Source organism: Bufo bufo, chromosome 1, assembly GCF_905171765.1.
Source record: "Bufo bufo chromosome 1, aBufBuf1.1, whole genome shotgun sequence".
In the NCBI taxonomy this organism is placed as follows: domain Eukaryota; kingdom Metazoa; phylum Chordata; class Amphibia; order Anura; family Bufonidae; genus Bufo; species Bufo bufo.
In genome coordinates this window covers 453,247,411-453,271,508 of record NC_053389.1, presented here as the reverse complement: position 1 = coordinate 453,271,508, position 24,098 = coordinate 453,247,411, and the positions used below count along the sequence as shown (strand labels likewise).

The 24,098-nt window shown below is 43.4% G+C and overlaps 1 protein-coding gene across 1 annotated transcript in view; it reads right to left on the bottom strand.

Annotated features, from left to right (window-relative positions):
* The window catches only part of OTOGL (otogelin like), a 307,829-nt gene that overhangs the window by 172,807 nt on the left and 110,924 nt on the right, over nucleotides 1-24,098 (bottom strand). The window contains exons 12-17 of the mRNA XM_040412979.1: nucleotides 22,723-22,831; nucleotides 22,423-22,469; nucleotides 20,740-20,885; nucleotides 16,266-16,389; nucleotides 11,970-12,147; nucleotides 10,638-10,762 (exon numbers count right to left, since the gene is read on the bottom strand). Coding sequence (XP_040268913.1) covers nucleotides 10,638-10,762; nucleotides 11,970-12,147; nucleotides 16,266-16,389; nucleotides 20,740-20,885; nucleotides 22,423-22,469; nucleotides 22,723-22,831 — 729 coding nt within the window. The remainder of the gene's footprint in view (nucleotides 1-10,637; nucleotides 10,763-11,969; nucleotides 12,148-16,265; nucleotides 16,390-20,739; nucleotides 20,886-22,422; nucleotides 22,470-22,722; nucleotides 22,832-24,098) is intronic.

The window sequence follows — 24,098 nt, the reverse complement described above, 5'->3', positions numbered from 1 at the left end:
ATTGCAAGTAGGATCATACATTTTTCAGTAATGGCAAAAGATTTGCTTGTTACAGGTTTATAGGCCTATTTGTCAGTTGTATTGCCAGGTAGGTATGTTGGGGAAGGCTGCCATTTAAAAGTAGTAACGAATTGTATGGATGGAATCACGCTGTCTGGCACTGAAACACTGAGCGCTTCTGATGTCATATAGTTGACCTTGAAGTCAGCGAGGGTTCCAGCTGCGTATCTGTATCCAGTGTGGTTGCGACTTTATGTTATATAGATCTGACTGAGTAATATTGTTGGAAAACCTCTGCTATCTCTTTAGGTTAAAATATATTAGTTCCAGACTGTGATTTTATCATTTATTTGATGGGATTGTCTTTTTTTCAATAAGTGAGACATTAGCATGTTCCCCTTATCTTCATGTGCACAGAAATTTTATATATATATATATATATATATATATATATATATATATTTAGCATATTTAAAGAGCTTCAATGTAACAAGATGATCTTTAAATGAATGCTTCAATGTAACAAGGTCTTCATGAGCCTGAAGAGCTTTTGATTGTTTAGAAAGCATCTGAGTTTGAGTGAGGAGAGAGTGCAAGTTTTTTTTTTCTCACTTTCTTGATCCTACTTCCTAGAGCTACAAATTAATCCCTCGTGTCTACATAGTGTGTTTCCCAGGTGGTAATTTGTGAGTTGTCTGCAGATGTGTTTTCCTTGAAGAATATAACGAATCTATTCTAGAGTGACAAGTCATCAGTTTCTTTGTCTAACAGCATCTTATTAAGGTGCCAAATCCATTGTCTGGCTAGCAGGTTATTAAGGAGCAAAGAAATGGAGGCAGTGCATAAACTGTAATAAGTCTGATATTAGCCATTTTAATCTAATCTTCTCTGTATAAGAGTCTGATATAAAAAATACAAATATAATCAAGTCTCTGGAATGAATTGTGAACCACGGAGAAGTAAGTAATATTTGGAGGACTTGTGTAGTAATCTCCATGTGACTAGTAGATGTGCCTCTTTTATCATCTTAGTGTCCAGTGATCTCTGCGAATGTTGGAGGGACCAGAGGATGCATCTAGGGGTGGACCCAAGGCCACATTGACATCTCACCCTACAATTTTAATACTTTCTGCAAACACATATAATTTTCGATAGGATTTTCTGACCGATATTAGGAGAATAGAGGCTGGTCAGACTTTAAAATGTGTTTCTTGAAAGAAATATACATCAGTTTTAGATTTACTCAACAGCATGATCACTTTTAAGTGTTTCTGGGGTATATTCAAGCCCCTAGCATTGAAGGGAGTAAAAGTAAGATTAGCTATGAGGTATACACAACTGCTGTGAACTGTTGGTCCAGATAGAGCGTGGTATCCATATGGTCCAGGTAGGAAAAGCTGCCTCCAGGGGAAGAATAAAGTGAAATAATACATACAACTCTTGAAAGGTAAATTAGAATTACCATAATAACAGTGGTTATGTTTAACCCATCAGGATACTAAGCATTGTCCCGGATAGAGGGAGGGAGGCAGTGGCGTAACTAGAAATGACTGAGCCCAACAAATTTTTAAAGGGTTTCTACCACCTCGTTTGGACATATTTAGCTGTCAGACACTAGCGATCCGCTAGTGTCTGCTCTACCAAACAATGCTATTATAATAGCTTTTTGTGCAGCCGTTTCCATAAAAAACGAACTTTTATCGATATGCTAATGAGCCTCTAGGTGCTATGCGGGCATCTTTTCAGAACCTAGAGGCTCGGTCTACCTTCACAAAATGCCGCCCAGCGCGTCCCTCCAGCCCGCCCATCTCCTCTGGAATGCGATCCTCCCTCTGAGTCAGTGGACGAATTCTCGCGCATGCGCCGTGCGCGTCTGTCTTCGGCGCAGGCGCAGTTAATGTCTGACCACTTTCTGCACAGACATCTCCACTGCGCCTGTTCCTTGGAGCACTATGATGTCATGCAGGCGCAGTGGAGATGTCTGTGCAGAAAGCGGTCAGACATTAACTGCGCCTGCGCCGAAGACAGACGCGCACGGCGCATGCGCGAGAATTCGTCCGCTGACTCAGAGGGAGGATCGCATTCTAGAGGAGATGGGCGGGCTGGAGGGACGCGCTGGGCGGCATTTTGTGAAGGTAGACCGAGCCTCTAGGTGCTGAAAAGATGCACGCATAGCACCTAGAGTCTCATTAGCATATCGATAAAAGTTTGTTTTTTATGGAAACGGCTGCACAAAAAGCTATTATAATAGCATTGTTTGGTAGAGCAGACACTAGCGGATCGCTAGTGTCTAACAGCTAAATATGTCCAAACGAGGTAGTAGAAACCCTTTAAACGGGCCCTTCACCAGCAACTTCTTTGCAACCCCTGACTCCTGTGAAACCCCACTCCTGTTCTAGTTAATATCGCTCTCTCAGACAAGGCCTTGCAGCAGCTCCGTCCATTTCCTACAGTGTCTCTGTATATAATGTAATTGTATAATACTGTTAAGGGGGCCCCGCAGGTAAAAACTTTTAGTCCACCTCCTGGGTGGGCTCCTTCTGAGTTCGGGCCCCAAAGCTGCCACTTCCCCTATAGCTACGCCTATGGAGGGAGGTATGATAGTCCATTTTGAACCTTAACCTAATCTGTAAACACAAACCTGTGTGCCAATTTAGAAATAGGCAATTATATGCTCAAAACTAGTACTAGTTACTAGTCTGTAACAAAATAGAAAGACTGGTGAGTCCAGAGAGGTTATCTTTTGTTATCTAATGCAAAGCCCTGGGTGTATCAAACAAAATATATTTTAACTTAATGATATGCACTTAAGGGCTGAAGAAGAGAATGCCCCTTCCACCTAATAATCAATGTAAAAACTCACCAACAAGAGAAAGTAAATAAACTTATGGCCAAGTCTAATAAGCTGCCATGAAGAATTCTACCTGAAATATTCTTTGACTTAAATGATTTGTTCTTTCCCACTGTTGTCCACTTCTCAGGATTCGGTAAGTTGAACCTGGAGAAGGTAGACAGTCATCCACAATGGTATCTCCAAGGGTGCTATCTTGAGCAGAGACCATGGCCTTGGTAAGTCCGCCAGAATATTGATGGTGCATCTCTTGCCCTCTGTTACAAATGTCAGGCCACAATGAAAAAGTGACTTAAGGTGGAAAGTGCTAAGTCCTGGACCAAGAGAATCTTGTTTCCTTAAAATTAAAATTCTTTGTTCTCTTGTGTGGGTTTAAGTATGGCTGCCTTGTCAATGTAACTAAGCAGACTGCAGACCACATCTCTCAGAGGTTCTTGCCTTTTGGTCGGAGCCACAATGACCACTGTAGTCCTTCCACTGTGATGGTGGCCACTTGATCTGCTCCCGAAAAGGTCGAAAAGATCTGGGCAGCTGTAGAGGGTAAGTCATTGTGGATAACAGTTTATTGTAGGCCTTTGATTCTAATGTTCTTATGGTAACTCCTGTTCTCTATATCTTTGATGAGACAGAATGCCACATTCAGAGAATCCAGTTGAGCCGCACAGTTTTGTTGAATAGCTACTGTATGTTGTTTTCCAGTATTTCGACCCTATTTCCAAACTGTCTTACTGCAGTTTTTTGTCTCTTAGTTCTTTATGGCTGGTGCCAGGGCCTGGATAAGAATATGCTTACTAAAAGAATGAAACAGGGGGATAGTTGTGATCTGATGAGCTCTCTGTTTTTACCGCTTCAGGTAGGCTATCAGCATCAGAATCTTCCTGCACATGAGAATCTAATGGCGTGTCAGGCACCACCTTGCCCGAGCACAACGGTGAGGCTCAGGTCCTCTATATTTAGGGAACGTTTAGAAGGGACAGTAGTATATGCTGTTGATTTAATGTAGCATATGTGCTGGAATTCTGCAGTATAAAAATCTGCACCAAATGGTATGAATTTTGTTACGAAAATCTTTCTTCTTATGTCACTCCAGGATAGCCCAATGACAGTTTTTTTTCTCATCTTTTAACAGTTTGTTGGATACAACTGCCAGGCACCTGCTGTCCCACAAGGTACTCTGCATATGTAGTTTCAGGATGCAAGGGTTAAAAGGTAAATAACTTTCATTATTGGGTAAAATGTATAAAGTGGTCAACTATTGGCCCCATGTGGCTTCTTTATGCAATTCTCATACAAAAGGGGCATTTTCAGGAGATTGCTGGCCACAATAATTTGCATATTGTGCCATGCACCTAACCAGCTAAACCCCATACTAGCAATAGCCTCTGTTTGGCTAACATATGGCAGCTACTACTTTTCAGACTCCTGTCCCTCATGGGAATAATCATGTGGCCATGTTTGATCCATACACCATGTTTGGCCCATCTGATATTAACTGTAATACATGTTTAAAACGAAATACCATCCGGTTCATAGTGTATATATATGCATCGTTTTCGATTTTATACTTGAAATATGGAAATCCTTATTTTTTATAGGGATTTATGTCTACAGTATTAAAAAACTATTTCTGTTCTTTCAGTAGTTTTCCACTTGACAGAACAGAGTCTTAATAAAGGCCTGCACTGGCGGTGGTTCCGCCAAAATTATGAAGAGACGCAGTCTTACATTTAGACCTTTTTCTACGCCCACAATTTTAGATTTGGTGTGAGTGGGGACAAGTCGTAGATTGCGTCGTAAGTAACTGTTGCGCCGCAATCTGTGCCTGAAATACTCCTAATTTGGGCGGATTTCAGATTGATAAATACCCCCTTAATGTGTACATTTTTATATTTATTCTCAGTCCGTTTTTGAAAGTTCTTCATTGTTTGTATTGTTTTCAGAGTATATAGTACAGGGCCCATTTTTGGTTTCTCGTTTCTCCATTTTCGCGTTTTCCTCCCAACGTTCCAATAGCCATAACTTTTTAAATTTTCCATTCATTTAGGTATACGAGGTTTTTGGGGTTTTGACATCACAGAGTTCACTGTGACATAACGTCCTACCAGCAGCACAGACGGGGTTAACTGCCCCCTGTGGACTGGTAGGACCGGCGGAATTTTTAATGAGCCCAAGAACCAATAACAAAGTTCCCACTCCCTCAAAAAGAGGGAACTACCCCCCAGCCACCATGTTTTTTTCTGTCCTTTTGGACAGGTGGACTGGTGGTATCTCCCCCCTTTTTTTCTTTTGGGGGGAACAAAGAATGGGGGGATATGGTTTCCTCATATATCTTTCCCCTCTTTAGGGCTTCTTTTTGCGATTGCCCTTTTTTTCTATACCCCCTCCTCCCCTCCTGTCTGGTTGCGTGGGGTGCCTTCTCTAGCAGGTTTTCTTTGGAAATCTAACCTGCTTTACTTTTGCCTCCAGTGGATCTCCGGCTGTTTACGGTCCCCTCGTCGCTCTTTTTATTGCGAGGCCCCGGCTGAGGGATTCCGGCGGTGCCGCGCCCGCCTTCCCTGGATGACGTCACCAGCGACGTCACTTCCGTGTGTCTCCTCCTCGCCGGCAGCGAAGCGCTGCCGGCGCTTACTACTAGTAAGGGGGGGGGGGGATTAGATAGACTTTATATTTTGTGTTTAGGCAGGGATATTATTAAATCCCCTGTTTTAGTGGGGAATGACATCCCCATTGGAAAAAAAAAAAAAAAGAGGGAAGCTAGGCAGCTGCATTAACAGTGGTTTCATTGGCCTGTAATGCGGACCTTTACGCCTCCTTATAAGCCCTCGGTTGCCTTTACTCAGTCTCTGGTTGCGCAGCTATTCAAGCAAGCCTCCAGAGCCCTATTGCGCTGAGAGAGAATTTTCTAGTTCCTCTTGTGATTCTGAAACTTCGGAGCTTCGTTCCAGTTTGGTGGGCTTACTCTTAATGTGGTGTATTGTTTCTTATTTGCTGAATAAGATTTTAATCCTCCTCTTTTTTTCGCAGTCATGTCTTCTCCGCGAGACTCTGACCAGCGGAAATCCACCACCAAACGCAAGCACTTGGCCTGTTTCGAGTGTAATACCCCCTTGGACGACAACTGCCCGTATTCAAGATGTGACAGCTGCCATTCCCGTACCACTACTGAGCCCACGATGCAGGAAATGTATCAGTGGGCTAGGTGTTATGTGGATGACTCAATCACGGGGGTAGTCAAGCTGTTGAATGAGAGGTTGCCGGGACCGCTGTCTTTTCTGTGGGCTCATCATCCTCTGACGAAGAGGAATTAACCTCACGTTTTTTTCCTCCAGAAAAAACTCAAAGACTTTTGAAGTCCATCAGGTCGGGGGACCATGAAGTTGACGTTGGGGAGTCCTCTGATCCTGCCGGTCGGGCACAGCGTGTCTTTAAGGCGGATGAGACCCTCCGTTCAGTCATGCATACTGAGTGGAAAAAAACTGAGAAAGGACCAGTCTTGACTCGCAAATTCAAGATGATGTTCCCGATGGCAAGACCCTTGATGGAATCGTGGGGCTCCATTCCCAGGGTTGACATGGCCATAGCCAAATTGTCTAGACGTACTCTGGTGCCTGCAGATAATGGGTCGAGTCTGCAAGACCCTCTTAAATGAAGGGCGGAGTGCAAACTAAGAAGAGGTTATTCAGCCGCAGCAGCTTCAGCATCCACTGCCATAGCAGCATCCGAAGTGTCGTCCTTCTTGAGGAATAAGCTGAATCAGATCCAGACCGACGTGGATCAGAGTGTATCCCGTGATGACATCCTGGCTGCCTTTAAAACAGTGAATCTGGCTATGGACTTTCTATGTGATACTACGCAAGTACAGCTAAAGCTTGCAGCCAAGACCATGGGCTTAGTCTCTGCAGCTCGTAGACCGTTATGGCTGAAACCTTGGAAGGCAGATAATGCCTCAAAATATAATTTGTGTGGGCTTCCGTTTGAGCCCGACCGGCTTTTCGGTTCCGAACTGGACAAGATCATGGAGGGCCTCTCCGATAAGAAGGGCAAGAGTCTTCCTCAACAGCCCTTTCGAGGACGCTCCAGACAGCATCGAGGGGGTAGACAGGGCCAGCAGTCTACTTCCCGTAGAAACTGGGGGGGGCAGCGAAGATCTTCGAGGCGCCCCCGCAGACCCACTAAGGAGGCCAATCCCTCCTGACTACTGGCCTCCCAGAGGCTCTTGGTTTTCTCCTGCTGTTCCTACCGTTACGCCTCTGGCTTTTACCGTACCCTCTCCCCACATCCCCGTGGGGGGGGCGTCTTTCCCATTTCAAGGAGGTTTGGACCCAGGAGATCGCGGATCCCTGGGTTCTAAGCATCGTTTCCTCTGGGTACCTTATAGATCTCGTCTCTCTCCCCCAAGAAAGATTCGTTATCAATCGAGGCTTTCAGCCTGCCAAACAGAGGATTTTAGAATCCTACATCCAGGACTATATTTCAAAGGGTGCTCTGGAGGAAGTTCTGGCAGGGGAGCAGGGGCTAGGGATCTATTCTCCAGTTTTTCTGGTTCCCAAGAAAACAGGTGATCTCCGGATGATAATCGATTTGAGATTTCTCAATCGATTCATAAGAAGGCCAAGGTTTCGTATGGAAACCATAAGGTCAGTCTGCCACATCCTCAGACTTGGAGATGTGATGGCCACTCTGGATCTCAGGGATGCTTGCCTCCATATTCCGATCCATCCCGTTTATCGGAAATACCTCAGGATCGCGGTCCAGATTTCTGGGGTTCTCAGGCATTTTCAGTTTGCCGCCCTTCCCTTTGGAATCTCATCCACCTCCCTTATCTTCACCAAGGTGGTGGTAGCAGTGGTGGCAGCTCTGAGACTTCAAGGACTGACCATTGTCCCGTACCTGGATGACTGGCTCCTTTTGGCGGCCACCGTACCAGTTCTGACCCATCATCTTCATCTGGCAATTTCCTTTCTGCTCCGCCTAGGGTGGATCATCAACTGGCAGAAGTCGAATGTGAGCCCTTCGACTTCAATACAGTATCTAGGTTTCATAATCGACTCTGTGGAGATGTCCCTTCAGTTGACACCAGAGAGGAAAACCCGGGTACAAGACCTGGCAAGGTTCCTATCGGTACCACGACGAGTATCCATTTGGACTCTAATGAAGATGCTTGGGCTCATGTCAGCGGCTGCGGACGTAGTCCCTTGGGCATTATGGCACCTCCGCCCTCTTAAAACAGAAGTTTTGAACAAGTGGGACGGCAGCCCTACGGGGCTAGATTCCCTATACACTCTATCCTCCCAAACTCAGAATTCCCTGAGATGGTGGTTCCATCTCCCTGCAGGGAAGTCTATGACCCAACCATCTTGGCTCATATTGACAACAGATGCGTCCCTAGTAGGCTGGGGCGCTCATCTAGACGGTTCCACAGTTCGGGGAACTTGGTCTCCCATGGAGCGACGTCTCTCCTCCAATCTCCGCGAGATGCGAGCTATCGGGCTAGCCCTCCTTCACTTCGCCCCTCAGATCCGGGGCGAAGCGGTGAAAGTCCAGTCAGACAATATGACTGCGGTTTTTTACATAAACAAACAGGGGGGTACGAGATCCCTACCCCTTCTTTCAGAGATCGGGGTAATTCTACGGTGGGCAGAGTTGAACCTATCCCATCTATCTGCCACCCACATTCGAGGGTCCCTCAACATGATTGCAGATTGTCTAAGTCACGGATTACCGACTATGGAGTGGTCTTTGCATCCAGAGATCTTCAAGCAGATAGTCCTCAGGTGGGGATTACCGGAGGTGGATCTCATGGCAACCAGGTTCAACGCCAAGGTACAGAGGTTCTGCTCTTTATACAGGGAGGACAACCCCCTGGCGATAGATGCTCTGTCGATACCGTGGAGGTTCGGGCTGGCTTATATCTTCCCTCCCTTTTCCATGATACCGAGGGTATTGATGAAAATCCGTCAGGATCGGGCCTCGGTAATAGCCATCATTCCGTTCTGGCCCAAGAGATCCTCCTTTACCCAGCTCATTCAGATGAGTCGGGGACAATACTGGAGACTCCCCCCCAGAGCAGACCCTGGTGTCGTGGGACACACATCTCTGCCCAGATCTGCACAGATTCAACCTGACAGCCTGGAGGTTGATCAGTCCCTTCCAAGAGTAGAAAGACTCTCTGAGGCAGTCCTGAGAACGTTATCACATTCAAGAGCGCAGTACACTAAGAAGGCCTACTCCAGAGTGATGAGAATCTTCACCTCATGGTGTGATTCCAACCAGGTGGCGTCTGCAGATCCGCCCCTTTCTGCCATACTACAGTTCCTTCAGGATGGACTAGACAAGGGCCTTGCTCCGGCCACTTTGAAGGTTCAGGTCTTTGCCATCTCGGCCTGTCTAAACAAGCCATATTCTCGGGATCCGCTCATCAAACGCTTCCTTAAAGGAGCCGAGAGATTGAAGCCTACAATACTTAGACCCATTCCTCAGTGGGACCTTTCAGTAGTGCTCAACGGGTTAGCATCTCCTCCCTTTGAGCCATTGGACGAGGTCGGTTTCAAGTTTGTCACCTTAAAGGTTTCGGAGTTACAAGCCTTCTCAGCTCTGCATCCATATATCACCTTTTTGCAGGACCGAGTCCTCTTAAGATTCTTACCCTACTTCAGACCTAAAGTTTTATCTTTTCAGAATATTAACTAGGTAATTTCTTTACCAGTTTTATTTTCTTCCGCCTCCTCCGATGCTCCTGTCAGACATTCTCTGGACATATCGAGATGCCTCCAGTATGTGGATAGGTCCAAGGAGTTCAGGATTGATGAGAATCTCTTCATCCCGTTTGCCGGTAAGTCTAAAGGCCGCAAAGCGTCTAAAGTCTCCATTAGTCGCTGGATCAGAGAAGCCATTAGAGAATCCTTTGTGTCTCAATCTTTAGACCCTCCGGAGTTTGTTGGGGCCCATTCTACTAGGGCCGTTTCAACCTCTGTGGCGGAAAGAAATCATCTTCCCTTAGAATTGATCTGTAAATCGGCTTCCTGGAGCTCTGAATCGACCTTTATCTCGCACTACAGAGTTGGTGCTAAGTTTGCAGAGTTTTCGGCCTTTGGGCAGGCGATTCTTAATTCTGCCAGGCAGGAAGGCCCTCCCTAGGGGTTTCTTCTTGTTATCTCCCCATCTGTGCTGCTGGTAGGACGTAAGGGAATCGTTAATTTCTAACGATAATTTGTTTCCCCTTAGTCCTAACAGCAGCACACAAATTTCCCACCCTAAGTACGTATGCTTGCTGAAAACACGGTGGCTGGGGGGTAGTTCCCTCCTTTTGAACTTTGTTATTGGTTCTTGTGCTCATTAAAAATTCTGCCGGTCCTACCAGTCCACAGGGGGCAGTTAACCCCGTCTGTGCTGCTGTTAGGACTAAGGGAAAACAAATTATCGTTAGAAATTAACGATTCTGTGGCTCAATATGAATACGGCGATACCAAACTTGAATAATTTTTTTGTGGATTTTGGGTAAAGAGTGAAATATAGAAACAACAGGGTGATCCACCACAATATATTCTGACTGTTTATCAGTCACAACTCCCAATTCACAGCCTTTATTCCCACTATTGATTGACAGAGCTAGATGATGTTTTCAACGGCTGACCTGTCAAACAAAGTGCAGCGGGTGCAGCAGTTGCAGAGAGAGCAGAGCCTCTAATCTCAGCTCTAGGCATTCCCTTTAGGTTTTCATTTAGCTGCATATACATTTAAAAAGATTTTTTTCCAAAAAGGAGGCTCAGTCTACCTATGAGCTTACCATTCTGAAGATTAGTGTCACATGGATCTATTACAGGGATGTTTACTGGAGTTAAACAAGCTGATGATATTTTCCAGGCATTGGCATGAAGTTGTGGGGTTCCTTCAATCATACCTGCTGGAGATCTGATAAGAAATATAAGGGGTTAGAAATTGCATATATGCAGCCTATACAGTACATTGTTCCTTACATTAAAAGGGGTTTTCCATTAGTTTAAAATTGATGACCTATCCCTCAGATAAGTAACCAATATCAGATCAGCGGCAGTCTGACTCCCCGCACCCCTGCTGACCAGTTTGCAGTAGCTGCTATACATATAGGAGCTTTGTACACTGCAATTTTTTGTCTAATTGAGACACATTTTTGGCATAATCAACTTAGTAAATTTGCCAAGTTATATTGGCTGGTTTACTTTGAGACAGATCTGTATGGCAGAATTGTGGTGCAATTTTGGTGCAAAATGGACTCCATCCACTTTCCCATGAAGATCCTTTGTGCTAAGCCCTGACCGTTATCGAGCATGTAGGAAAAAAAAGTGTAGAAACCCTTGATGTGCCAATTTTTCACCACTTTTTAGATTTTTTTTTGGAACAGACACATTAGTAAATCTGGGCCAATGTGTGCATATTGAACAACAGGTATGCACATTAAAGAAAAGGACTTAATCTTTACTTATTGATTAGCAAAGGAAGTGGCAGCCACTAAATATTGCTTGTCCACAAGAAAATATTAGATAATATAGGGATAAAGAAGTTTCATATTCTTGTCTCAAAGAATGACAAGTTTTTGAACCAACTCCAGGATAGTGCTCCATTTTGATTTTTGCTATAGGCCTCCTCCAGCCCTCTGTGTATGGCACTGCTCGTTGGCTTTTTTTGTCTTATAATAAGTGGCAGCACTTATTGTTTTCACTTTGGTATTAGGAATATACAAGGATATCAATATAATGTGTCATAAGGGCCAACCTCACACTAAGCACTCAAACAAACAACCGTTGGATATTTTGTGGTCCGCAAATTGCGGATCCACAAAACGCGGATACCTGCCAGGTGCATTCTGTATTTTGCAGAATGGAATGGCCAGCTCCTAATAGAACAGTCCTATCCTTGCCCGTAAAGCGGGCAATAATAGGACATGTTCTATTTTTTTGCAGCCATGTGAACATACAGACCCAGAATGCACAAGGAGTCATTTCCGTGTTTTTTGCAGTTTCATTTTGGATAATGTGCTATATTTCTGTTCCTCATTTCTAGGGCTGCTTTTTATCACTCAGGTCAATCATGTATTTAATTATATTCAATAAATATAAGAAGAAAAATCCCATAGTCTTACAGAAAGTCATCTCTTAGATTGCCATTAAATGTTCCACATAGACCCAATGTTCTCCTCTTCCAGGAACTACTGGCTTGAATGTAAAGTCTGTCGCCTCCTTTAGCAAACTGAATTCTTATTCCAAATTTTGTCTTCAGCTGTACAAACATTGAGGACAAATTTCGAACCTCAATATCGCCTGTAGAAAAAGTACAGAAGTAGATTATAGATGAAGACGAAGGGGACTACTGGCAGTCTTTGTGTTATATTACTAAGAATATATCCCAAGTTTATGGGACAATGAGCCCCCTAGTGGTATGCTGAGAATGCACTGCAAAAACAAATTATTGCTACTGTCATTTAATTGACATTTTTCTGATGATCTTCTTATAAACACACTTTAATTGAAGTAATCAAAGCCAAGGTTACTTGCAACTTTAAATTAGGAATGAGGAAGTTTGTATTATTATTTTATAATTCCCTCTCTACTACGTTAATCATCCCCTCATACAAGACTTTCCTTCTGCCTCCCCTTTCTTCTGGAACCCCTTCCCTCTTTCCATCCAGCATATAACATCTAGCCTAGAGTAACTCAATCAATATTCGTACACTATCTCCACCTAATATGCCTACAGCTGCTTATTCTTTTCCTGAACCCTTGTACTATATATATATTTTGCAATTTATCATACCATAGATTCAGAGGCGTATCTAGTGAAAATGGCGCCTATGGCAAGCACTGAAACTGCGCCCCTGTCAAAATATTTTAAACCCATCTTTCAGATAACCTTAACAAAAAAAAAAACAGCTGACAAATCTTCAAGTCAAACTCTTTAATCTTCCAATTAAAGTTTTTGTTGCCTAAAATTAATGTTTGTAAGGTAGAAAAACAGAATAGTGTAATGATTCTGTTAAAAAACGAGTAAATACTTATTAAATTCCTTCATCTATATCACCTCCGGCGTTCTAGTTTCTGTTCTCTCATTCACTTCCTGGCTTGCGGCGCTCGTTCATGTAAGAACTACATTTCCCAGTATGCATTGCAGCACGCATAGTAATTCACATCTCCTTGATGTCTCTAACACGTAGAGAGCGTCCTGCCACACAGATGTAGTTCCCAGGAGGGGGTAGGAACAGTGTACACACTGATTCGAAAGTGCCACTGCCCATTGAAATCAATGGGCAGCGCCGCCGAACCGCCAGCAATGCACCGCTGCAAGCTGCATTTTGCGGGCGGTTTTAACCCTTTTTGGGCAGCTAGTGGAAGCTCAAAGTCCTGCGAGCCGCATATTTGAGGCGCCCTGCTAGCGGCTGAATAGCGCCGCAAAAACTACAGTAAAGCGCCGCTCAAATAGCGACGCTTTACCGCCAATAGCGCAACGCCCCAGTGTGACAATAGCCTAAGCCTGGCATCATGACAGTCTCAAACAGAAGCAAGCAGCCCATCCAATATAGTGCTTGCACAATATGGATTAAATTAATTATAATTATGCATAGCCATAGATATAAATAAAGTGATTTGTGCAACAGCAGGTACAACTTGCACAAATCACTTTATTTAGGATATCTATGCATAATTCTAATTTATTTATTCCATATATTTAGCAGCACTATATTAGGTATTTAGCAAGGTTACATTTATTAGGTTGCCTGCAGTGCTTGGCAGATTGCAGAATGTCAGTACATCATTATACAGTGTGATCATGATGTGTGTGTGTACCGTAGCAGACTAGCAGTGCTGCCTGGCTGGGGGTCCAATCGTCCAACTTCTCACAGTTCTTCTCCTCACTTCACCTCAGTGCAGTCAGTCACCTCACGAGTGACACGCTTGGATAAATGAAGCTACGATACGCAGAGGAGGGTAGGCGGAGCCTCTGCAAGTTAGCAGATACACGGACGGACTGGGCGATCCCATTCATAGAAAATCATGGGGGCGCCTGTCTTTCTCCTACATGCCAGCCCTCAGTCCAGACTGTCCAGCCAAGGTAAAAGTACTTTCCAAGTTAATTTGCGTGCCGCCGCCAGCGCTGGGGCTAAAGGAGGTGGCTGCAGAATGGGTGGGAATTTTTTTTTCATGATATTTTTTTTTTGTCGCCCCCCCCGCTTGGCGTGGCTGCCATAGCTTGGATACGCCACTGCATAGATTGTAAGCTCGCATGGGCAGAGCTCCACATCTAATGCATCCTGTAAGAAATTTTTTATATTTGTCTTAGGCCTCTTGCACACAAACTTTTTTTTTTCTGTTTACGTTCCGTTTTTTGCTTTCCGTATACAAACCATATACGGAACCATTCATTTCAATATATCCGCAAAAAAACGGAAGGTACTCCATATGCCTTCTGTTTCCGTATTTCCGTTTTTACGTTTCGTTCAAAGATAGAACATGTCCTATTATTGACAAGGATAATACTGTTCTATCAGGGGCCAGCTGTTCCGTTCCGCAAAAAACTGAATGCACATGGACATCATCCGTATTTTTTGCGGATCTGTTTTTGGCAGACCGCAAAATACTGAAAAAGGCCTCTTGCACACGACCGTATGGCTTTTCAGTGATTTGCGGTCCGCAAAAAACGGATCCGCAAAAAATACGGATGATGTCCGTGTGCATTCCATTTTTTCTGGAACAGATCAGAGCTGGCCCCTGATAGAATAGTACTATCCGTGTCCGTTATGCGGACAATAATAGGACATGTTCTATCTTTGAACGGAACGGAAAAACAGAAAGACGGAAATGGAAGGCTTACGAAGTAAATTTTTTTGCGGATCCATTGAAATGAATGGTTCTGTGTACGAAACGCAAAAGAACGGGACGTAAACGGAAAAAGAAAAACGTTTGTGTGCAAGAGGCTAAAGTCATACGGTCGTGTGCAAGAGGCCTTAGGCTACATTCACACGAACGTATTTTGTTTCCGTGTCCATTTAGTTTTTTTTGCAGATAGGATGCAGACCCATTCATTTCAATGTGTCCGCAAAAAATGCGGACAGCACACCGTGTGCGATACGCTTCCGTATGTCCGTTCCGTAGCCCCACAAAAACTATAGGACATGTCCTATTCTTGTTCTTTGTGCTGACAAGGATAGGCATTGTTACAATGGATCCGCAAAAAAAAAACGGATGCAATACCGAACTTTTTTTTGCGGATCCGCAATTTGTGGACTGCAAAACACATATGGTCGTTTGATTGTAGCCTTAGGCTACATTCACACGACCGTATGTGTTTTGAGTTCAGCAAATTGCAGACAGCATGGAGTGCTGTCCGCATTTTTTGCAGACCCATTGAAATGAATGGGTCTTCATCCTATCCACAAAAAAACAAAAACGTAACGGACACGGAAACAAAATACGTTCGTGTGAATGTAGCCTTAACCATATTGTCTTTAACACTGTAACCATGTACTACCCCAGTATTATTACTTCTATGGAAGTTGATATAAAACAATCTGTGTAAATAAATAAATAATAATTCATAAAGCTAAATATGTTATTTTACTCTATCCAGAGCATGCACAGTGAAGTGAGGTGTCCTGGAATCCACTACACATGCTCTGGATGTGGCCAGACTCTTCATATTATTCTTGTGTGGTCATTTACATACAGGGCATATTATATGTGAACTTCTTTTTATACATAATGCTCTAACAAGTGCTTTTTGATGTGCCTTATCTGACTTGTCATTGTATGGCATATGTCTCGCTTGTAATTGTTTAAGCTTTTGGCTGTCCTCCATTTAACATTTTTTAGGAATTGGTGCTTCTCCCCATTTTGCACTTCAATGTCTGACATTACTGTACTTGTTTAGCGTACTTACAGTTGTTTGGGGGGGGGGGGGGGGTTAGCCACTGATGCTTCACTTAGTGCCAGGCATATAAATTGGTCTATGTCTAGAAACAGAGGCATGACAAGCAAACATGGGCCCCATCCAAAGCTTCAAATAGGACCCCATTCGATCATTACTGTAAGTAGTATGTGAATTCAGAAAGTAGAAAGATTTTTGTGGTTACTATGGCTTTTAGTCTGTCTCTTGAGTGTTTTCACTAATTTTCTCTCTTGCACTTCATCATTACCGGTTACAATATAGTGATGGAGATGGACTATCTCATAGTAGATGATATTTCTGCTATCTTCGTAGTTGTCATCTTTAAAGTTTGGATTTTCTGTTTCCACAGCAGAGAAAAGTTACGTTTCTGTTTGTAGACCTGTACATCTCTTACGAACTATCAATTCTTCTACAGCACATTTCCCCTTCAAATCATGGTAACTACCCAACCAGTAGTTATATGTCTGTTATTCATATCGTATTTCCCTAGAGAACTTACCATTCAGTATAAGACCTTGGTTAGGCCCAAAATGGACATCTCCATTCCTTAAGATAGTGACCTGTTTATTAATATCCTCATCCAGCACAAGTGTGATTGACTGAATGCATGTATGGTCAGAGTGCTGAAGAAGAAAACAAAAAATCCATTACAAAGGTGTTTTACCTTATGTGAAAAATGGGGTTTGGGTCCCCTTAGATGCCAGGGCCAATGTGCAACTTCTGTCTGTGCACCCATTGTAGCTACAGCCCTGAAATAATCATTAAAGGGCATCTGTCAGTAGATTTGTACCTATGACACTGGCTGACCTGTTACCAGTGCACTTGCCAGCTGAACGCATCTGTGTTGGTCCCATGTTTATATGTGCCCGAATTGCTGAGAAAAATTATGTTTTAATATATGCAAATGAGCCTCTAGGAGAAATGGGGGCGTTGCCTTTAGGGCTCATGCACATGATGGTATGTATTTTGTGGTCCGCAAAACACGGATCCGCAAAAAAAAATGGATGACATCCGTGTGACGTCCATGTTGCATCCATTTTTTGAGGGTCCATTGTAACAATGTCTTTCCTAGTCATCTCCATTTTTATCAAGCCCCATTGAAATGAATGGTTCCGTATACAGACCTGTAATAAAACGGAACGGTAACGGAAGAAAAATATGTTTTTGTGCATGAGCCCTGAAACCTAGAGGCTCTGCTGCCTCTGCAACTGCCACAACCTCTCCACTTTATTGACAGGTCAGGTGTGATGACATTTACACCGCCTGTTCCTGTCAAATTGGAGAAGGTGAGGCAGTTGCAGAGGCGGCAGAGCTTCTAGGTGTAATGGCAACACCCCCGTTGCTCCTAGAGGCTCATTTGCATATATTAATACGTCATTCATCTCAGCAATCTGGACACATATGAACATGGGACCAACACAGATGCCTTCAGCTGCCAAGCGCACATGTAACAGGTCAACCAGTTTAATGGGTACCAATCTGCTGACAGATGCCCTTTAAGACGTAATAGTCATTTTAGGAATCAATAAATAACAGTAAAATAATGGATTTCATGATACACCGCCCCATCTTACTGTCATGGTTATGGGTTACAACTTGATAACCACATTATGGATGTGCAGGACTTGCTGCATTATTTCTCCTGAGGCCATTCTCAGGGAGATAAAGTGTAGTATCGTTCAGTCTAGCTGTTCATCTATCCACACAGCAGAAGTGCCTCGCTTGGCTCTAAAAACCAAATACCTGCTGCATGGGCTTAGATTCCAGGACTTTGAAGGTAACCTAGTCCTAAACAAAGAAGCGTTTGTGTAGAACTATTTGTTGGTTTTAGCGTGGCTCTTCAGTTGGATGACATCCTAAAATTTGTATGTTCTATCAATGCTCAACTCAGACAAGGTCTTGAGTCCAGCCAGTCAAGTGAGAAGCTTCATTCATCTGCCTTGTGGTAAAGTGAAGTGTTTCTTGCCAATCAGAAGATTGATGTACTCTATTAAGACACCGGTTTGTGTTGTAATAAAACTGATTCTTGAGCAATCATGCGCGGGATACTCGAGGAATGGCAAAGCAATAATACAAAAGACATGTGTCATTTTCTATAAAAATTTAATCAGTAAATTGAAGATTTTTTTTATATGCATGTCATGTGGCCCCATGTATACAAACTAATATATGAACTGCGCTCTACCATTGTGTAGTAGATAAATCATTGACACAAGTGAATACCACTGTCTATGAGCAGTGCTTACTTGGCCTGGATTTTCTTCGCTGTTAGCTGCTTATCTGCTTTTAAGCTCCTGTCCTGGAACGCAGCCGTGATCAAGATGAGCGAATCAACTTCGGATGAAACAGCCAAAGTCGATTTGCATAAAACTTCGTTAGAATACTGTACTGTGTTGGCTCCGATGAGCCGAAGTTATTACTTTGCGAACTTCAAAAATGTATTTCTACTGTAAAAAAATAACTTGGACCCGAGTTCGGTAAAAGGGTTTTTACAGTAGTAATTAATCTTTGAAGTTATTACCCGAAGTCTTGCGAGACATTGCAAAGTAATAACTTCAGCTCATCTGAGCCAATACATTCTAATACTGTGCGGAGCACTCGCTCCGTACAGTATTCTAACGAAGCCGAAGTCAATTCGCTCATCCCTAATCACAACTTATCTGCGTCTAGAGCAGGCATGCTCAACCTGCGGCCCTCCAGCTGTTGTAAAACTACAACTCCCACAATGCCCTGCTGTAGGCTGCTAGCTTTAGGCTGTTCGGGCATGCTGGGAGTTGTAGTTTTGCAACCGCTGGAGGGCCGCAGGTTGAGCATGCCTGGTCTGGAGGAAGTCTGGTTTAGCCCACTTGTCTTGTCAAAGGCTTTGGATGCCACGCTTTCACTCCCCCAAGTTTTAAAGTAGAGCTCAGTTTGTTCAGATTGACTGCTGTGTGTAAGCATAAGCCCACCACAAAGTCAGTCAGTGCCTCAGTGAGCTTACAACCACACGTGGAGTAAATGCTGCCGATTCTCCCCAGTGGAATTTTGTGCATTTACAGTTTCAGGGAAGTGGATGAGATTTCAGAAATGGGGTTTCAATCCACACACAGCATGTGAATTTATGCTGCAGGTCTCACCTGTGGCTTTGAACCATTGCTATGCTGCCCATTTTGGTGTTTTTTGCTTTGGCAGTATTTTGACAGATTTGAAACAATCATGCAATGTATTGCTGCAGTCTAAAGTCTCTATAAGACTTTCCGATTTTCAGGCCAATTATAAGGGACAACTAATCATATGAATATTTGGTTCGTACAATCGAGCAGTCAATCAGCCAACGAACAAGCTCATTCATCAGGCGGTGGGCATCTTTCATCAAGGTGAAAGATACCCGATTATTGCCAGCAGATCTAGGAATAATGAATGGAACTGAATGAGGGTGGAACGAATCGTTCCTCATGCATTCAGTTTGCATCTGCCTTTGTAATGAGGCTGCCAATGGATATGTCGACGCTCATTCATCGACGCTCACACTGCCTGTACATCTTGCGGTGTAATATAGCCCTAAAGGGGTATTCCCATCACATACAATAGGGGCATATTGCTAGGATATGCCCTCATTGCCTGATAGGTGCAGGTCCCACCGCTGGGACCCGCACCTATAAAGAGAACGGAGCGGGGAGAGCAGTGACTGGAGGACCCCGGGTTTCCCGGGGTCCATCCACCACCAATCGCTGCTCCCATACAAGTGAATGGGAGTGCACCGCGCAGCCCCTGCTCCCATTCATTTCTATGGGGCAGACGGAAATAGCCCAGCCAGTGCTCGGCTATTTTCGGCAGCCCCATTGAAATGAATGGAGGGCGGCTGTGCATGTCAGTGCGCCTATCAGGGAGCATATCCTTTAAAGGGGTTGTGTCACTTCAGCAAATAGCATTTATTATGTAGGGAAAGTTAATACAAGGCACTTACTAATGTATTGTTATCGTCCATATTGTCTCCTTTGCTGGCTGGATTCATTTTTTTGTCACATTATACACTGCTCGTATCCTTGGTTATGACCACCCTGCAGTGCAGCAGCAGTGGTTGTGCTTGCAAACTATAAAAAAGCACCAGCCTATGTGATCTCCCAAGATACCGACCACCAGAGAGGCTGGAATTTTTTCCTACAGCGTGCAAGCACGACCACCACTGATGGATTACAGGGTGCTTGTAACCATGGAAACGAGCAATGTATAATGTGATGGAAAAATGAATCCAGCCAGCAAAGGAAGCAATATGGACAATCACAATACATTAGTAAGTGCCTTGTATTTACTTTCTCTACATGATAAATGCCACTTGCTGAAGTGACAAAACCCCTTTAATGGAGAAGCATGGAGATCTGCTTTATTTAATATTACTATTAGTGTTGAGCGAATCAAAGTGTCCGAAGTGGACTTCGATTCGAATTTCAGGGAAAATTTGATTCACCACAAAGCCAAATTTCCTTATGCTTTATGGTAACTAATCGATTTTCCCTGAAATGGGGTTAAAAAAAAATCATGCTCACCTCATCTGTTTAAGCGTGAAGAGCCTGCCGCCGCCATCTTGATTAAAGATTTTGCACTGGATTTTCAATCAAGATGGCGGTGGCGGGCTCTTCGTGATCAAATGGATGAGGCAAGTATGATTTTTATTTTATTTTTTATTATAGACCTTAATATTAATGTCAGATGCAGCAATCAGTGACGAACGCAGCATCTGAGGGTTACAATGACGGTGAGCGACACAATCGCCGTTCCCTGTCATTGCACCCACTACTTTCAAAGAAATGCGCTTTGTGATGAAATAATTTGTCACAAACAATTTTTTGGGTAAAATTCTGCACAGCAACCTAATCGAATTTTCAAGAACTTCGCTCAACACTAATTGCTATTGTGTATGAAATAGGAAAGTAGCTTTTAAATTTCATAGTACATTATCAAATATTTCATGTTATTTGCCAAGTTGTCCTTACCTGGTCGCAAAAAGATTTCTGCAATGTGATTGTAAATTTATCTTTTCCAGTTCCCTTCACCAGAATGTACTGACACAATCCCAGGAATGTGAAATAACGCCCATCAAAAGTTGTGAAATGAGAATCTCCAACCACAGAGCACTCAGCTGTCAAAGAGAAGAGAATTTCTGCAGTAAAGATTGCGTAACGGTAGATTAAAAATGGATCGGTACTAGTTTTATCTGTTACCACCAATTATTGATGGCAGTAGTGGACATCTCAGGAGGTCCAGACCACCCAGTGCCCATCCACTAATGCCTACGTTTATTGCAAGAGCTCTAGGCTCACGCTACATTAAGCAAGCTTGTGGAATAAAGCTCCTGCCTGAATGTGGACCCTGTAGCAGCCACATCATGAACCGTACCGCACCATTCAGGATCCTGCTTCAGATGTAGGGCCATAGAAAAATGGAACGATTCGGTTAGGGCGGAGCTACTTGCGTCACACAATACATTCTCCTGATTGGCGGCCTGAATAACGTCAAACGTAAGCGCAACATAAAACACGAGCTGCTGGATGACCTCCATCTTTGTTGTTTGTAGCGTCGCGTTTGTTGTCGCACTAGTGTGACGTCACGCTACGCATTTTTTTCTAAACCACGTATGGACCCGGCGGCCCAAGTTGCAGTGGAAACGCTCACCTAAATAGACCGGACCATTAAAAATCTTTCAAACCGTGCCGACCCGAACCGATCCTCTCAGTGGAAACGAGGCATTACTGACTGCATATACCATTCTGTTGAGTCTCTAACAAGAAAAAACCTAGGGCATATGGGTTAGGGCTCGTTCACACCACCGTGTGAAGCCCGTGCCCGTATTGCGGACTGCATTTGAGGATCCGCAATACACATGTCCCGTTCAGTGGCCATTCCACATCACGGATGCTGACTCATTGATTTCAATAGGTCCGCAAATCCGGAGATGCAGAACAGAACCACGGAACTCTACGGAAGCACTACGGAGTGCTTTCAGAGGTTACGTTCCGTCCTTCTGCACCGCAAAAAGATAGAGCTTGCTCTATCTTTTTGCGGAACAGAGGGATCGCGGACCCATTCAAGTGAATGGGGCCGCGATCCCTATGCGGCTGCCACACAGCAGGTGCCCGTGCTTAGCGGACCGCAATTTGTGGTCCACAGCACGGGCACGGGCAAGTGCCTCCTGTGCCAATAAGTAAATAAAGCCCAACTCCCTGTAAAAACTGAAAATCTTTCATGCAAAATCTTTACTTTTGATCCACTATCCAAATTTACCAACAGGCTACTATGAAATGTCTCATTCTGAGAGCCGATAGGGTTCAGACCACGGATTTGTCTGCAGCTAGGGTTACATGTGGATTATTGAAAGTGTAAAATACACAATAATTCAAATCCACATCAAAATCTGCATGTAACGTGCGGATGTTTCAGTGGATTCTATTTGTACAAATCCATGGCATAAAATGGTGCTTTGTGTGAATTCATCGATCTTTAACTACTACACTTGGCTAGCTAAATAGATGACAATATTGCAATAAAGTTGGAATAGCAGTTTAGAGTTTAGAACTAGCAAATTTCCAAGTAATCCAAACAAACATAATAATATAACTTTTAATAATTTAACTTTTGCAAGAAATAAAAGTAAAATAATAATCGTCTTAAGGGTTTACCTGGACATTCATGTTCTGTGCAGTTCCAAACACCACCAGTGCAAATACTGCAACGTAGCATTAAACATATGCAGAAATCAGTTCCATATATTCACAATATTTACATAGAGTATACATGCATGTATCTAACAACATACTAGTAGGTTATCTATGGCATTGAACCTAGTATGTATGCCTGTAAGTAATTCGACTGGGAGCTCCACAGGGCACAGGGACGGATGCAACTACAATCTGTGTCTGTGTACAGCATTATGAAATATAAAAATCTATAGATGTGATCATGTCGTTAGCAATAATTACCACATGCTGCATTCCTGTTCTATTTTAGAAGCCGCTGGGTAGGCTGTCCCATGGTAGATGCAGGGGCAGCTGGTCACAGAAACACAGGAGCCGTTGTCCAGGATAAGCCCTAGTTCAAGAAGAAAAGATAAGCCATTGAGACTCTATAGGCATACACATATCTTACAAAATGTAAATGTTACAACTAATAAGCTACATCATAGCATTCAAGGGAGAGTAAAAATGACCAACTAAGGTTATTTTCACGCTAGCTGGATCCGGCAGGGTTCAGCAAAAACGCTTCCGTTACTGATAACACAACCATCTGCATCCGTTATGAACGTATCCGATTGTATTATCTTTAACATAGCCAAGACGGATCCGTCATGAACTCCATTAAAAGTCAATGGAGGACGGATCTCTTTTCTATTGTGTCAGATTGTGTCAGAGAAAACTGATCCGTCCCCATTGACTTGCATTGTGTGTCATGCCAGATCCGTCTTGCTCCGCATCCCAGGACGGAAAGCAAACTATGTTGCGGTTTGCTCTTCGGTATGGGAACGCAACTAAACGGAACGGAATGCATTTAGGAGCATTCTGTGCTGTTCAGTTTTGTCCCAATTGAGAATGAATGGAGACAAAACTTTTTTTTTTTTTTTATATGGTATTGAGCCCCTATGATCTCAATACCGGAAAACTAAACTGCTAGTGTGAAAGTAGCCTAAGGTTACTTTCACACTTGTGTTGTTAATTCCGATATTGAGATCCAGCAGAGGATCAGTTTTGATTTTGCACATCAGGATGCATCTGTTCCGTTAGGATGCAGTTGTGTGAAATCAAAACTTTAAAAATCAGATCTATCACTAAATACATTGAAAGTTTGTTTAGGCTCCTAAAAAACGGATACGTCACCATTCACTTACATTGTTTTCAGTGCCGGATCCATTTTTTCAGTTTTTATGACCGGACACAAAACCGCAGCTTACAGCGCAAGTCACAAAATGGAATGGAAGACATCCTGATGCATCCTGAATGGATCTCTTTCCATTCAGATTGCGGAAATGTTTTTATCCGGCTTTGAGATCCTCTGCCATTTTATATGAATTTATCAGAAAATTACAGAATGCAATTTCTGCTCTTTTTATCACTGCCACTGAATCCGGCTGACATAGTACACCGCCAGCCTAAAATATTCCTGATGACATTTACAAACGTTTTTACATACCAAAGATAGTGAGAAAGTAGATTGACATTTTTGGGTCATTTGAGGATAGGCTAAGGCTCACAGCCTAAATCACTGGAAGATGACCATGTCCCTTCATTCCAGAAATATTCCAAGCCCAATAAACCATAGCAATGTTACTGAAGGGTAGAAAGTGCTATTTAGCCATTACTCA